This window comes from Juglans regia, chromosome 13 (genome assembly GCF_001411555.2).
Source record: "Juglans regia cultivar Chandler chromosome 13, Walnut 2.0, whole genome shotgun sequence".
In the NCBI taxonomy this organism is placed as follows: Eukaryota; Viridiplantae; Streptophyta; class Magnoliopsida; order Fagales; family Juglandaceae; genus Juglans; species Juglans regia.
The window spans coordinates 11,222,864-11,239,565 of record NC_049913.1 but is presented as its reverse complement, the minus strand read 5'-3'; the positions used below and the strand labels follow the sequence as shown (position 1 = coordinate 11,239,565).

The window sequence follows — 16,702 nt, the reverse complement described above, 5'->3', positions numbered from 1 at the left end:
TTCCGACTATATAGGACCGACACACCCATCAGCTTCTCCAAGTGCCGATCGTTTAGATGGTGGAAGAAATCCGCTCATATGTGCGGCATGTACGCTAGTTTCAGGACCAGCGACATCGAATCTTTCAGATCTGACTGTTTTCTTCACTCGAAATGTGGCGAGTGACTTACACACGCTGCCACCACCAGTAATGGCCCCTCGCCGGTGATTCATCACAATTTCCGATTGCCACGCTGTGTTCCTGCTTTTTCTAATCAATGATCGAGTAAAAGTGGACGTGAAAGTTTCTTCTAACCAGTCCAGACCAACAAGTTGCAGCATACAACCCTTTATTGCAGCTTCTAGCCGTAGTTCTATATTCTGTTTATCAAATTATATAAAAACTATCACCAACTAGTCTCCCTTTATTGGAAATGGGTGGGAGCCATTTTTTTGCTCTAGATCTTTTTTTTTTTTCCCGTATTGTAATATGTTGATTTTGAGAAGATTATATGAGACTTTTACCTCAATAAATTTTGTATTTTATAAATGCTAATTTATATATGAATGTTCTACTTTATTGAGGAAAAAAAAAATATGATTATCATGACAGTCTAATAATTAATGTATAGCATCATAATCAGCGACTACTACTCTACCCCTATTATAATTGTTAGATTTGGGGTAAAAGTGGCTGTAGTGGATGTGAAGCTCCAATGGGTGCCGAACTATATATATATATATATATGGTGGTCATGTTGTTGTCGGTGTGTGCCAAAACACAATAATTAGGGTAACCAAAAAACATTATGTCCAGTCTTGTTTGGTTTTGGTTCGCTTTGTGATTCCTAATCATGTTTAAGCGACAATATTGTTGCAAGAAACGAGTTCTAATATCATGACCCTCCACTTTCTTTCTTTCTTTTTTTTAAAGGCATATTAAATTCGGGAAAAGCAAGTGATCATCGTTGGTCTATAACCCTGGTAACTTGTTGCAAAAGAACATGTTTAAAGAACTATTTTTATATTCTCTGCCTGATTTTTGGTTTAGTTAGAAGTTAGACTTAGATGTCCTCCATCCCGCTTAGTGTGTTTGCACCTAAGCATGTTGAAAAGGTCTAAACCAATCAATGAAAGACCAACTGTAATAAAAATAAAATAAAATGGTCGTTGAGTTATCCTATCCTCAAATCATAAGCTTGTGTGTAGAGTTAAGGTTGATAATGTTAAGTTATAAAATAAATAATAAAATCTATATATTTCCATCAGTTTAAACTTTTGAGATAAATGGTGATTCACATAGTATCAGAATAAATAACCTGAATTCGAATCTTGACTCTACACTCTATTTCATTTAATTAAATATTTCACGTGTTGGCCAATCCATTGAGAATGAATTTGACCCACATGTGAATGAGAGTGTTAAGATATAAAATAAATAATAAAATTTACCTATTCTCATCAGTTTTAACTTTTAAAATAAATAGTGATTTCACATATAATATAATTTCTCACGACTGTTTTATTATCAAAGAAGTCTTCACTAATGAACAATCATGTTGAAAAGTTGCAATCAGATGCACATCCTTCTCAAATATTTGGTTGGTTTCTTTTTCTTGACCTGATTGAACTCAAATCAGTTTGAAAGGGATAATTAAAATTATTTAAAGGTATGAAATTTACCTAATATAGTTGTTATGAAACACGAGAGAACTCTTCATGATTTGATTGTCTTTCAATGGTAGGTGTGATAGGGACAAAGCTTGACCAAAATCATACCCTTCTCCCTCAGGGCCCCAACCACTTGAAGCACACGGATTTCTTAATCACGGCCTAAACTGCATAATTAATCATTGCTTTCAGTACATATGGTGGGGTAAGTATCCCATTCCAAGGACCCCCACTTTGGGTACATTGCATCAATGCTATTTAATGTTATATATTTTTCCTTATATATATATATATATTTTTTTTTTTTTTATATTTTAGAGTACACCCACCCCTTTTATGAAAACCAACCATGCTTTTCATGATAAAACATTTTGATGGGTGGAGAATTTAATTTGTCTTATTTTGAGTTACTTTTTCAGTCTCAATCATGCAAAGTCATGTTATCTTATCTTCATGGAGATATGAAAACATGACAGATAAAGAGTTTTATTTACTTGCAATCTAGAGTGTATACACATCATTTATCGCGATCGATATTCATTAAAATTATAAAAAAAAAAAAAAAAAGTTAGAATATTAATACTTATTATACTAATTGATGTGATCAGAAACTTTCATATCAATGATGTGTTAAGTCCGTGAATAAATAAGCTTGTAAATATAATTTTTTTTTTATTATTATTAAGAAGTTGGCAAAGTGGAATGAATGGGAAAGTTTTTAATCCATAAAGGGAACCAAAACTAAGACAAATGTGGTTTAATAAACTCATGCCAGCTAATGAAGATTGCTTTTGCTTAATAAAACTGAGAGGGTGGATGGTGCCATGAAATGGCTAAAGAGGAAAAATTATTCTCATCAGCGATTATTTATTATTTATTTTATAAAAAAAATTGTCAAATGTAAAGTATGAAAATATATAGTGACTGATATATAATATTTTTCGAGTCAGTGTCTGCAAACTTTCGCACACTAACGCGCACAAAGAACCCAAAATTTTCACTTGCCATGATGCTGACCTTGATCTGCGCTTCATGTATATGTTTGCTTCCTGTGCCAACTCCTCATCTCAAATTTTTTCCCCTCTTTTTCTGAAGCATGATATCTAAGAACTTGGATTGTTGATGTATGTTTCTGACTTCTGAGCTTTCTTGGAATTTAATTGTGTCTATAAAATATATATATATATATATATATATATATATATATTTATATACACACACGTAAGTTGCAAAGCTCTATGAGGTTGGAACTTCTGCTCCATTTCTGTTGGGGCAGCAGAAATCTTTTTTCTTTTTGACCATTTTTGGTAGGAATCAAGTAGTTAAAATTTATGCAAACCAACTTGGTGCACTTGTTTTCTTTGTATCTTTTTTGGGGGTCCAATTGATTAATTAACCAATAATTCATTATAGAAACTTCATCACGCAATTACTAAATATTAAATTATCTAGAATTGTTTTTTTTTTTTTTTTGGCATATAGGTATGAATATTCTTTGCGCAAAAGATGCATATTTATGTGTGATTTAGACGAATAATTGTAGCATTTGTATATTTTTCTTTTTTATATAAAAAAAAATAGAAGTACCTTAATTTATCTCATATCTTGTTCGTTTTCGCAGATTAGATGAGATGAGATGAGATAAATGTTGAAAATCGAATAAAATATTATTATAAAATATTGTTTTAATATTAGTTTTGTTTTGAGATTTGAAAAAATTAAATTGTTTATTTTATTTCATGTAAAAATTTAAAAAATTGTAATAATTAGATAATATGAGTTACAAAAATTTTATGAAAACGAACGAGTCTCAAATCTTATTAAATCTTGAGTTTTGCTACGCAACCTCCACCACACTTCACACTCCATATTTTTTTAAATTTTTAAAATTTTTAATATTTTTTTAAATTTTTTTTTGAGTTTATTCTTTTAAAATTATTTCAAATTTTCTATTCATTATTCATATAATAAATATTTGATAAAAGAAAAAAAAATAATAAAATTAAAAAAAATATAGAGTATGAAGTGTAAAGAAGTTGTGAAGATTTATTCTTAAATCTTTGCCTCCCCTGATGAGTGGTCAAATCTTAAACCTTCAAGAGAGAGAATATATTATAAAACTATAAAAATCATTTTTTATTAAACAAAAATGCTAAAAAAATGTTAGGATTAGAACAAGAACATGGTTGTTCTGAGAGGTACAAGTTTAATATAGTAAAAAAAAACTAAGAGTAGCCAGCAAAGAGTTGCCCTCTATAAACCTTCCAAAGATAAAATCTACATTCTATTTATGATATTAATTTGCAAGATATTAATAACTCTGTTAAAACTTTTTATATATATATATATATTATATATAGACTTAATTCTAAAACTATATTTTCATACCTTTTTTTCATGTTAATCTTGTATGCTTCACATTTGTTATATGAGACCAAATCGATATACAAATTATTTTATCGTAGTTTTTATACCTCTTTAAGACATATGAGACTTTAGTGTACTCAAAATATTCTCCATAAATACATATTTATAAATTCAGACCATGATCCTCTTTATAGTTTTGGTGCAAAATATATAGACATTATAAGACTCCAAAAATCTAGTATATTAAATACTCGATAAATATATGAACAATGTTACTTAATCATCTGAAACTTACTGTTTAAATGACCCTCTTGACATTGTACTACCATGTGATGCCACGTGATTTATTAAAAAAATAAAAAACACAAACACATGAAAAGGGATAGAGGGAACTTATCGTTTCAATAGTTTTCTTTTTGTATTTTCAACGTCCTCTTGATTTGAATATATTTTTTTATTTTTATTTTTTATTTTTAATAAACCTCGTGATATTACATGATGGTGCGTCAAGATAGCCATATGAGCTGTAAGTTTTAGATGGCTTAGTAATAGTACTCTAAATATATTATGACTCCCCCCATATTATATCTATTTCTCTTCAATTCCGAGTCATCAAGCCCTTAAAATTATCTGAAAAAAATACAATGGATTTTTTTTTTTTTTGGGCAAAAGTAGATTATCTTAATTAAGGGAAGAATATGAAAAAAATAATAAAAAAAGGTCACTAAAATCAGGGCTGTCATGAAGGAGGGTGAACAGAAGGGAAGGAAGAGGAAGCGTGGAGGGGGGGGAAGGAGAGCTAATAATATAAATGGTAGGCAATGGATGCGTGGTGTGTGTCTGAATGTGTGATTTGGACACGAAATAGCTCTGAGATCACCAAAAACAAAGGGAGCAAAACAAAATACGTACCAACGTTGGACTTTCGGAGATTAGATTTTAAAAGCGGCGGGGAATTAGTTGGGAATAGGATCCGAATACAACGGACATTGTGTGTGTAAGCGTGTGCGTGTCTTTTCCTTTTCTATCTTCTGGAGGTCACAGCTGTTGTACGTTGTTGCTCTTTGGACTTCCAGATAGATATAGAAAATAAAGAGGAATATTAGATACCGATCAGGAGGTATCGGAGTTCCGCTTCTCTCCTGGAACGAAGACGATTCTCCGTTCATTCATGCCGGAGTTATATATTTCTTACTTTCTTATCTTCAGGTCTCTCTCTTTCTCTCACTGTATGATCTATGGTATATTGATTCTTGGCATTTCACGTTTGGTTGCTTACTCATGAGCTTTAACTCCCTTTTCTTTTTCTTTTGTTTACCATATGTCACTGGCTTGGCTTTTATCGTTGCATTTAATCCTGAATTGGAGTTCTTGCTGTTCTTAGTTGCATTATTTCTCAGCGTTGGCTGATAATTCGTGTTCGTGTTCCACCACAGTGATGAAAACTTTGACATTTTTTATTGTTTCTGATCTATCTATCTATCTATCTATCATTTTTCACGTTAAAAACCAATTCTAGATTAATTACAGGGTTTCTCGCTTCTCATTTTCATCTTTTATTGGTGCAAGTATTTATTATACGAATAATGTATGTTCCCAAAGTAATATCCCATTGGTGGATTCTTTTTGTTACTTCGATTTTCACATGACATTCATTTAATGTTTATTGTTTTTTTTTGTTTTCTCGTACATTGCAACTTTCACCTTATAACATAATATGTATATATTTATATATTCAACTATATTTACACATGTATTTGTTCATATTTTGGGTACATATAAACTTGGTTCTTCAATTAGCAGGTCCTATTTGTCTCTTTGTTATTTTACATGATGGAGTCATCCCTTCAATTTGTTTTTCCGGTATCTTTTCGTTCTCTTTCTTGCAAACACTTGCTGTTAATTTCTGAAAAACTCTGTTTGCACATGCTGCTTCCTGATATGTTAGCGAGTATTCATATTGTTTCCGTTCAGAATTTTGCATTAAAATGCTGATGGTTTTGAAATGATCTCTTCATTCAAGTTTCATTTAACAATGATTATGAGTTCTTTTACTAAATTTATATTTAATTTTCTAGTGTGGCATTCAGGTTTTCTTCTCTATCGGAGTAGGACAACGTGATCCGAGAGGAGCATCGATGTGATACTCATCCTAGAATTTCAAATTCATCGAAACAGTAAACTCTTGTGCCCGGAAGCCAACTAGAAAGTCAAACGGCTGATCTCTTTGGAATTTGTTGAAGGTATGTGCTTGATTTAAGAATGGGAAAGTTGATTTATTATAAGAAAAACAAAATGGAATGGTTTTGATTAATGGAAAACTACAAAGGTCTAAGATATGGGAAATCTTAGTTCATATGTTGGCCATTTGGCTTCCCTTGTGCGGATTCCAAGCTTGTGTAGATCAAGGTTTACCTTGCATAGAGTTTCAGCTGTGTAGTCTGCAATCCTTCAATGGAATGTCAAAAGTGTGTAAACTGTTTGAAAATATATTTTGTCGAATGATACATCCATGCCTATTAATCCTTATCTTCTATAGTAAAAGAGAGCAAGGAACTTACTAAATCTTGTGCTATTTCATTATTTCTGCCATCTTCATTCACGCCTCAGATATGCATGTGTTATATTTTCCATGCTTTATCAGTTTTGAAGATGAAGCTTGCTTGGATATAGAATTGGCCAAATCTCCTGCATTTATTTTTTTATGATTTACTTATTCCTGTGATTCTGTCACTGGAATGCATGACAGAAACTTTTTGTTTTTGTTTTTTCAGGTGGTGTTAATATCAAATGTACCTGATCATCTACCTGTGAAGTTGACACCTTGTTGAAATAATTGAGGCTGAAATTCGTTAACGGGGTGATTTTTCCTATTCAGCAAGATAGTTGTCACAATGGGTGGCTGTGCCTCCAAAACAAATAGAAGAGTTCATACCCGGAGGAAGTACTTTCCCATATGTGGTAAAGGCCGTGGAAAGATCTGCGCTTCCTTTCCTGATCTACCTTTGCAAGGGATTGACAATGCTGGAAATTGCACAAGAGACTTGGCTGTCAGTGAATTTGTTCATCTAGATTTTGAGAAGGGTACTGCCACCACCCGCAAGAGATCTGAAGTTTCTAACATGACGTTTCATCTCACCCAGCTCCAATGGAACCACAGTCAACGTGATGCAAATGGTATCTTCTTTCCCTCTCTTATTCGGGCAATTAGGGACAACATTAAAAAAAGAAAAGAAAAGAAACATAAGATACCACAAAAGGGTACCTAAACTAATGTAAACTTTAGTAAGGAGGTACTTGGAGTTGGTTTAAGCAAGAAGGACAGAAACAAATAGATTTTATTCTTTACGACAGGAATTGTATGATATTTCTTTCTCTTTTCTTGCAAAGGAAAGTTAAATTACATCGTTTTTATGGTAATTCTTAGTTGGTTTAGAACTTGTTGGGGCAACGCCTTATCCTTGTGGTGGACACAAATGCCTTCCATCGCTGACCACAAACAACCAATAAATTGCAGGAATATGCCAAGAAGAAGCATGGTTTGACTCGGTTAGTATTCTAGAATCTGATTCTGATGATGACTTTAGCACCGTGTATGGAGGTAATAAATCTGCATTTCCCCAGAACAAAGTGTGTGTTTTTTTTTTATCGTTATATTAATACTTGTGAATTAGTGTCGATCTTTTTGGCTGCCAGATTGTATTCCTTCGGTAGGTAATGCAACTCAATTGGTTCAGTATGAAAGTGCCTCCTGCTTTGTAGACAGTGGGTGTAAATATGAGGAATTTTATGGAAGCTACCTCAAAATAGATGGAGGTACTCATAACCCTTCGGAGAATACACAAGAAAACAACTTGAAGTCTTGCTTACCTGGTTTGCTTCCTCCAGTCATTTTGAATGACAAGAATCAACCTATGTCAAGTTCCCCTCCACCTCAAAGAAAGCAAGCTGCAGTTATTATGTATTCTTATAAGAGGAAATCTGTCGATGGCAATGAAAAGACTGAATATCGTAAGTACATACAGCTTTTAGGGTTCACATAATCCAGTTTTTCTAGAAAGTTGACATATTTGTTTGATTTCATAACTATTGCAGATGTCATTTCCAGTGTTATATATTTGTACTATGTCATGTCGGAGTTGTTTTGGAAGTAATTTACTCGCCATTTGACATTAGATTTTGAAGATATTTCTCGACCTTTAAATATATTTTGGTAAACTACTTATATATATAGAAGTGAATATAGAATGTATTTGAAAGTCTTGTTTGTTGAAATATATATAGGTGGTTAGTATTTATATGTACGGACTGGTCACCACTACAACACTAAACATATAAAATGGATTTTGTCAGGTGCATCTGAGAAATATTTGTATCATCCCAGAGCTGGACTGCAGATTCCATGTTCACCAGGAGAGAAGCTGACCGCGGGATGCTGGTCTGCTGTTTCACCTTCTGTCTTTAAACTCCGTGGCGAGAATTACTTCAGGCATGTCAATGAATTGCTTCTCATGCCCATTGTAATACACCACTAGCATTTGGTGATTTGATTTATGAAAAACTAAGTTCCCTGCTGTGCAGAGATAAACAGAAGTTCCCTGCTCCAGAGTGCAGCCCATATGTACCAATCGGAGTTGATTTATTTGTCTGCCCTCGAAAGATAAATCATATTGCTCAACACCTTGAATTGCCTTGTGCCAAAGCACACGAGAAAGTGCCTTCATTGCTGATTGTCAATATACAGGTTCTCTCTCTCTCTCTCTCTCTCTCTCTCTCTCTCTGTGCTGGAGAGGGTCTTTATCAAGTATATATATTGTTCTCTAGTTGGTTCTGTTCCACCAATGACATTGGCCATGCTTGCCATCCACAGCAGCGGAGCAAGAAAAGTCACAAAGATAGATACCTTAGATGAAATGTTAGATTTTCCTTGCATATACTGACTGCTCTAGAAATTGTTTATGATGAATGGGTTCTGCTGTTGTTCCAGCTGCCCATTTATCCTGCTACCATGTTCCTTGGTGAGTACGATGGGGAAGGCATGAGCCTCGTGTTATATTTCAAAGTATCCGATCATTTTGACAAAGATATCTCTCCTCGTTTTCAGGACAGTATCAAGGTATTGTCTCCATAAAATGTCCTACAATTTCATTTTCTTTCATTCAACCTTGTGCAATCCTAATTAATTTGATGCCAATGTTGGTTTGATCCTCAGAGATTCATCGAGGATGAGATGGAAATGGTTAAAGGGTTTACGAAGGAGTCCTTGGTTCCTTTCAGGGAAAGACTAAAAATTTTGGCTGGGATGGTTAATCCAGAGGACCTCCAATTGAGTTCTACCGAAAGGAAGCTTTTACATGCTTATAATGATAAGCCTGTACTGTCACGCCCTCAACACAATTTCTTCAAGGTAAATAAAAGTACCTCTTTTTTTTTATAAAATAAAAATAAAAATAAACATATTGTGCCGAGTGGATCTAAAAATAAACACAGATACTGTTTGGATACAGAAACATTTTTAATTCATCTTATTTTATCAGTATAATTTTATCAAATTCTCATATAAAATATAATAAATAATTTAATTTTTTTAAATATAAAAATAATAATAATATTAAAAATTAATATTTTATTTAACTTATTTAAAATTATTTCATCTCACTATTCAATCGATCTCATATATAAAATAGTGAAGTGGGGTGGACTAAACTAACGTTTCCCCTGCCTTTTTATTATATCCAGGGAACCAATTACTTAGAAATTGACCTGGATATCCATCGATTCAGCTATATATCCAGGAAAGGATTAGAATCATTCCTAGATCGTTTGCAGTATGGCATACTTGATTTGGGTTTAACAATCCAGGTATATCACTTACCCTAGCAATTGCCATATTATTTCTGCTCTTACCAGGTAATAAGTAGGATTAAACGTATAATATTTAAATTTTATTATTTACATCCGTACAGATGTTGAAGTGCTTTCAAAAGAATAACTAAGTTTTTGTATTAAATAAAATAAATGATGGCAGGCACAAAAACCAGAAGAACTGCCGGAACAAGTACTGTGCTGCGTGCGCTTGAACAAGATTGATTTTGTAAATCGTGGCCAAATACCTACAATTGTAACTCTGAAAGATGATTGATGTGGACAGGACAGGACAACTACACCTGCAGTGCAGGGTGATGCATTAATAGCAGCAAAATACTCAAGAGGCAGCTTCCGTAGAAGTTAGATCAACAAATGAAAGGGGAGAGAGAGAGAGAGAGTAAAATGGCAGAAAATCCAATTTTTCGGATGCAAAAATGAGTTGTTCTTTGTATCAATGTATCTTATCGATAACTTCGGATTCATTTTCATAACTCTTCTTCTTGATTTATCTCATTTTATTTAATTATTATAATTTTTTAAAATTTTTATATAAAATAAAATAAATAATTTAATTTTTTTAAATATTAAAATAAAAATAATATTAAAAATTTATATTCTAATTATTTTATTTAATTTTTAACTTTAATCTTAACTCAACTCCTCAAACGAACTATGAAATATTCTTTTAAAAAATTTATAAATTTAAAATTTATAAAAATATATATATATTTTAATAATAAATTCTATATTTTATTAAAAAATACATAAAATTTGCACAATTTTAAATTGTATATAATATTATTTTAATAATAAGAATATGAAAATATCTATTTTTATTCTTCGTTAGTATATTTATTAGAAGATGATCTGAATGAGGACTTGTTAAGTCATTAAAGTCAGCTTAGAATATGGGAATTATTTAGATTTTCCTCATGTGGAGTTCAATTGGTGAACGTTGTTGCTGATACACCATGCAACATGTATCTAATTACTACATTTATTAATGCTTGCAAGCACTGGGTTAGGTTCACCTGTCAGGGCCCCACGCAACAGTTGAGCAACTATAAATTCTTAAACAACAACAACAACGGTAATAAATGCAACAGTTGAGCAACTATATAGAATAAAATTACATGTATTTCCATGTACAAAAGAATGCACAGAAAGGTATAATTTCAATAAGATATTGCTTCTTACACTTGTTTTACATACAACATGATCAGTTACTGTATTAATCCAGGCAAGTTTTGTTTTGAACTGACTTCTCAGTCTTCTTTCCTAGTTCCATTCTTTTATATATGGCTGTTTGGATAGAGGTGGGGGCTTCCTCAAAACTATGGCCGATCTAATGAAAGTTAACTTAGCAGCGTTTGCCTGTTAATGGCAAAATTTCATGCCATCTGTCACCCACTGCTCTTCACATTCACAACCCAGAAACTATGTTATCTGCTCTTCTTTCAAACGTAATCGCGCTATCGGCTGTTGATCATTGTTCCTAAGACCCATCTTGTTAGTTAAGGCATGCTTCTCGACTGCCACATTGTCTGGTTTTCGCTGTGATGCTATGCTGTTCGCTGTGTTATGGCTGCTAGTTTTAGCAGTTGGTACGTCATGATTATGTTTACCCTCATATGTTGTAATGACAGCTTTTGGATCTGTTGAAGCCCTCTCGATGTGCTTACGGACAGTACATCCTGGGGTTGTGCATTTGTAATAGCTTCTGCAGATCAGAAAAAAAGATGCATCAGTTATCCATGGGACTCACCTCAAATAGGCCAGGAATAAATACCCCTTAGCAGTAAAAAAAAAGAAATAGAGAGAGACATCACGCCCATAGACATAAAACAAGCATGAAGGTGGTCATGATGGTTGTAGTCTGACAAACTATGATTGAGATGATGGAGGAGTTAAAGAGAGGACTGATAAGAGTTGATGAAAGAAAGGCACAGCTATATAAATACGTGGTCAAAAGACAGAATGAATCTATCTTACTTCCACTATTTGGAAGAATTGATCATAGACCTATATTAGTGACAACCAAGGATAAGCCCTACACCTTTTTGATCTGTGGCTTCTTTCTGAATGCAGAATGTATACAATTGATTGAGGACACTAAGAATGAAACTCCCAGGAATTTGAAAGCTGCTGCTTTCTACTTTAACTGAAGACTTAACACTGGTAGCAATAGCAATTCAACAACCAAATGCACTTAAAGAAATTTAATTAACCTCTTGAGCGGATAATGGAGTTGGTGATACCATGTATCACCCAGCCACTTTCTCAAGAGGATTCTAAAGTCTCAGGGAGTTGAGGATTTAAATGAAAGTTTGAATAAGTTAAACCCGCCTTCTCATTTACAATTTTTATAAGAACATCTATATTATCAACCTCTTTCAGTAAATGGTATGCAAAAAAATATCTTACAATTATCAAACGCTGGACTTCTGTCAAGAGATAATTAATAAGTAGTGATACGCTAATAATCCATTCACAACTTGTAGACAACTTTAAATATAATAATATTTTTTATTAAATTTAAACACATCAAATCAAAATAAAATTTAAAATAATATTATTTTATTATATAGTCGTATACAAATTGTTATTTAGTGGTAAGCTTATCATTTCTCTTGGTGAATTGGATCAAGAGATAGGAAAAGTAGTAGCTACCTTGGATAGGGATTTCCTTTGACAACCTTCTGTCCATATTTTCGCCATCTATACCCATCATCTAAAAGATCCACTTCACTAGTTGTCTGCACAATGATTCTAGGTTCCGTAACAGTCCTATGTGAAGATGCTGGCTCTGAAACCTTGAGCTCTGTACTTCTGCACAACAGAAAGAGATCTGTTAGAAACCAAAACAAACAAACAAATAATCAACCCTTAGTCGTGAGCAAGATCAATATTGAGATAATACAAAAAATCTACCGTCTCTTTGGGTCGGGTTCATCTTCATCCTTTTCATCTACTCCAGTTTCAGTATCACCCACTTCCTCGCTGTCACTTGTCCCAGATAAGTGTTCAGGTGTAGCTTGGCTAGATTCCTGGTCCTTCTTTGACATTGAACAAGGAGCTATACCTTCTTTCAATTTGTTTAAAGTCCCACTTTGAACTTGAGAGGCTAAGCCAGGATTCCCCTGAATAGTTGAATTTCCACTGGGATTTCCAGTGTCCTTTGCACGCTTATTGTTTTGGGGCGGTTGATGGTTGTGCTGGCCCTTGTAAATTATTTCGGTTACTTGGCCATCAAGAGAGCGCTCAACCTTTTTCTTGACAGGACAATTTGGATGTGAGCATTTGTAGTAACTACGAGGAAATTCACTACCTTTCACCTGCTTCTGCCCATATTTCCGCCAGTTGTAACCATCCTCAGCAGGCTTATCAGCAGCAAATGAAGAAGGTTGGGATCTCTGTTCAGAATGGGAGAAATCAGACGATTCATTCACTGCGACACCAGAGTCTGGTATTGAGGGGCTCTGCTGATGTGCAGTTGTATTGGTAGTAAAGGTTGAAAGCTGTGTTGATGATGTAGTAGGTGCTGTTGATAATGAAGATGGATAATCGGTTTGGACATGCAAATGGGAATGGGATTGTGCAGCCTGAGCTGTGACCTGGGCCAGAGCCTGCTGGTGTGTCATTCCAAAGGACCCCTACACGTTTCATGCATCACAACAATAAGAAGCAAACACAATATGGATTTGAAGGTTAAACAGTTATATAGCATGGATGATGAGAGAACACAGTGTGCAATCTCGGAAGCATGTCATGGCCGCCACACTCATATTTTATTCGACAAAGATGTGTATCATATACATATAAGAAGATTAACTTGTTTTCACAGCTACAACATGGGATGAGACTTTGATACAGCATGGATCTGGGATGGTTAAGTTTGGGGACTAAAAATTGAAATTTCTCAAGGAAGAAAAAGTGATGCAAATGAAGAGCAACAGATCTGGTGATTTATACAATTATGGTATAACATTAGAATGTTGGTTAGTATCAAATAATGGCCACATGTACTTTTTCAGTTTATATATTTTAAGTTAATTCATTATTTATAACTATTTAATGCCTTTTGATGTTTGTTTATTTATCTTTGAAACCAAAATTAGCATAATATATGCATAGAAATATTTTACGTATTAACAATCAAAATATTCCTCCCATATTGTTTCATAGGGTCATGTTCATATTGTTTCGTACCTATATCCTATATCTGTATAGGACTTCCTAGGGCAAAGGATTCAGCTTCATCACGAGAAAAATCTAACCAAAAAAAGGAGTTATCCTTGTTCAAGCAAGCATTAATCTAAGCCATACACTGCTTCTACCTAAGAATAACTTCATAAATATTCATTTCTAATAAGTGCCTCAGCTTGGTAAGAGGTTGGGCATAGATCATTCACAAGAAGAGACTTTAATCCTTAGAAACCACAATCCTCACAAGCACTGCAGTACTCCAGCTCTCAAGATCAAAATAGTAGATTGGATGTGAATCCTGTATGGGATTCAGTCACCATTAAGCTGGAAGCTCAAATCTCGGGCACTCCTATCTCTAATCTTTAAACCTCAATATAATTTAGATACTTTTTTTTTTAATCAGTACTATCATTTAGATACTCAACATCATGGTAAATGCTATATGCTTGGGAGTTGAAATGACTTCCTTAAAATATGAACAAGGAGAGAAGTTATCAAGTATTAGCACATGCATCTCCATCACCATTCTGCCCCGGGGCTGATTAATTAGGTTAAGGAAAATATGAAAATATGAGGTGACCTCATTAAAGAGAACATTCAAGGATACAAAAATATAAATAAGGAGAGAAGATATCATGTATTAGCACATGACATATAATATTTTTATTTTGTTTTTTAAAAAATAAATAAAAGCACATGCTATATACCACATGCATACAAAACCTTATTTGCTCTGATCTGATACTAGGTGCTCGAACATTATAAAGATAACACGTGGACTGTTTTCAATTGAAAGGAAACCATCTCAAAATCCAAAATGAAAATATGGTAGGAATATGAACCTCGTCAATTAAAATAAATATAGTACATCAAAATTTTCCTACGAAGTATTAAAGTGCAAGAGAGATTATCTTCCTCAAAGTCTCAGCCTATACTCAAGAAAAAACTAGCAACATACGCAATTTGGGTATTCATGGTAAGCTTTTAATCAACAAAATAATAGATCATCTGAACAAGACAGGTTTGGAGGGTAAGATGAGAATTTTATATTTTGTTTTAGTGTTTAAAATATTATGTTTTAGTATTATTATTGTATTGAGATTTGAAAAAGTTGAATTGAAATTTGAAAAAGTTGAATTATTTATTATATTTTATATGGAAATTTGAAAAAAGTGCAATAAAGAGATGAGACAATAATTGTGTGTGTCATCCAACCCCCCAAACCTGCCTTAATCACATTTTTGTTGCCAACAACCTGGATGTCTTAAGGAGCTGTCAAATTTAAAACGCATTTGAAGGTTGGATGACAGAATCGTTCATCACAGAACTCGATCATTTAACAAGATCCCACTAAAGTAACCAATTTTGAACCATTTCCCAAGGTTCCAGATATATGTCCAGTCTCTACGGAAACAAATGAAATTTATCTTGTCAAAGTCTTTTTCTCTCGACAACAAAACAGAACATCAAGAAACGTAAAAAAAAAAATGTTCTACAAAACCAAAACAAGTATATTTATGAAACGTACAAGTGCCACAGAACATGTAAAAACACTGAGAATTACCTGACCCGGTGAGAACAGCCCTGGCGAATCCAGCAAGCCGGCGGGGCTCATCCCCGGCGGAACCGTAAAAAACTTTGGCTGAGCAATCGCCAAACCCGGCGGCCGATTCTGCTTGAACCGAAAATCGTCATCTCGGCCAGTGGAATTTAATTCATCCGGCGCTGGGAAGCTCTGGCGATGGAGTTGTGAGGGAATAGCCGCGGGGGAAGCCATGGCGCCAGCAAGGAGCTGAGAGAAGGACCTGCACTCGTCGTTGTCGGAGAAGAAGCTGGAGACGAGGGTCATAGGTCCCGGACTGAAGCCGAGACCGGCCAGCCCTCCACCAGCACCATTGAAGATCGTTTCCATGGTGGAACGGGGTGGGAGACTGATGGTAGGGCGTGAAGGAAGGGAAAGAGCGGTCGATTTCGAAGGTAGGGATGAAGAGGGCGGTGGTGACGACGTGGACGGGAGGAGTGGCGGCGCAGGGTCTTCGTTATCAGCCATTGATTTCAGGAAAAGGAAAAGGTAAAAATCTGATTTGTTGTTTGTCTGTAAGGTTTGTTTTGCATCTGTTTTCGTCCTCTGCCTCTGCGGATCTGAAATTCAGCCCAAAAAATCCCTTTTCACCATTTCTTTCTTTCCTCACTCTTCTTTCCTTTTTTTTATTTATCTGTTTCATTTGTCTTCGTTTCGGACAAAGCTATACAGCTAACTGTCTATTGAGGCAAATCATGCAATCGTGAAATTACTATTTTAGCTTTTACGTCCTCCAAACATCCCTCAATTTTTTAACTGATTGTACTCAATAGATTAGTTAAAATTAAAATATATTTTTTATAAATATAAGATAAATTTAGTTTTTAATTATTTGTTTCACATAAACTTTTATATTAAAATAACTATTTTTTATTATATAATAATATAAATAATATAAAATAAATTCAACTTTGAATATTCATATCAAATTTTCACATTAGATTATCTATCTATTTATTATATAGCAATAAATAATTAATAATTAAAAAAATATTTAATTATTACTTTATTTTATTTTATCATATTTTA

General features: G+C 33.8%; 2 protein-coding genes across 2 annotated transcripts; one reads left to right on the top strand and one right to left on the bottom strand.

The window, feature by feature from the left end:
- Positions 1 to 4,926: 4,926 nt before the first annotated feature.
- On the top strand, positions 4,927 to 10,336 carry LOC109002881. The gene is made up of 11 exons (XM_018980798.2): positions 4,927 to 5,226; positions 6,096 to 6,260; positions 6,792 to 7,194; positions 7,535 to 7,618; positions 7,714 to 8,028; positions 8,371 to 8,506; positions 8,599 to 8,761; positions 9,005 to 9,133; positions 9,230 to 9,424; positions 9,757 to 9,879; positions 10,046 to 10,336. The coding sequence occupies exons 3-11, from the start codon at positions 6,912 to 6,914 to the stop codon at positions 10,157 to 10,159; spliced, it is 1,542 nt and encodes a 513-aa protein (XP_018836343.2). The 5' UTR covers positions 4,927 to 5,226; positions 6,096 to 6,260; positions 6,792 to 6,911; the 3' UTR covers positions 10,160 to 10,336.
- Positions 10,337 to 10,979: 643 nt separating this feature from the next.
- Positions 10,980 to 16,334, bottom strand: LOC109002894 (probable WRKY transcription factor 4). Its single transcript, XM_018980816.2, has 4 exons — positions 15,656 to 16,334; positions 12,817 to 13,538; positions 12,556 to 12,714; positions 10,980 to 11,605 (listed from the first exon to the last, which is right to left on the bottom strand). Exons 1-4 carry the CDS (start codon positions 16,139 to 16,141, stop codon positions 11,323 to 11,325), a joined length of 1,650 nt encoding a protein of 549 aa, XP_018836361.1. The 5' UTR covers positions 16,142 to 16,334; the 3' UTR covers positions 10,980 to 11,322.
- Between the last annotated feature and the right edge of the window lie 368 nt (positions 16,335 to 16,702).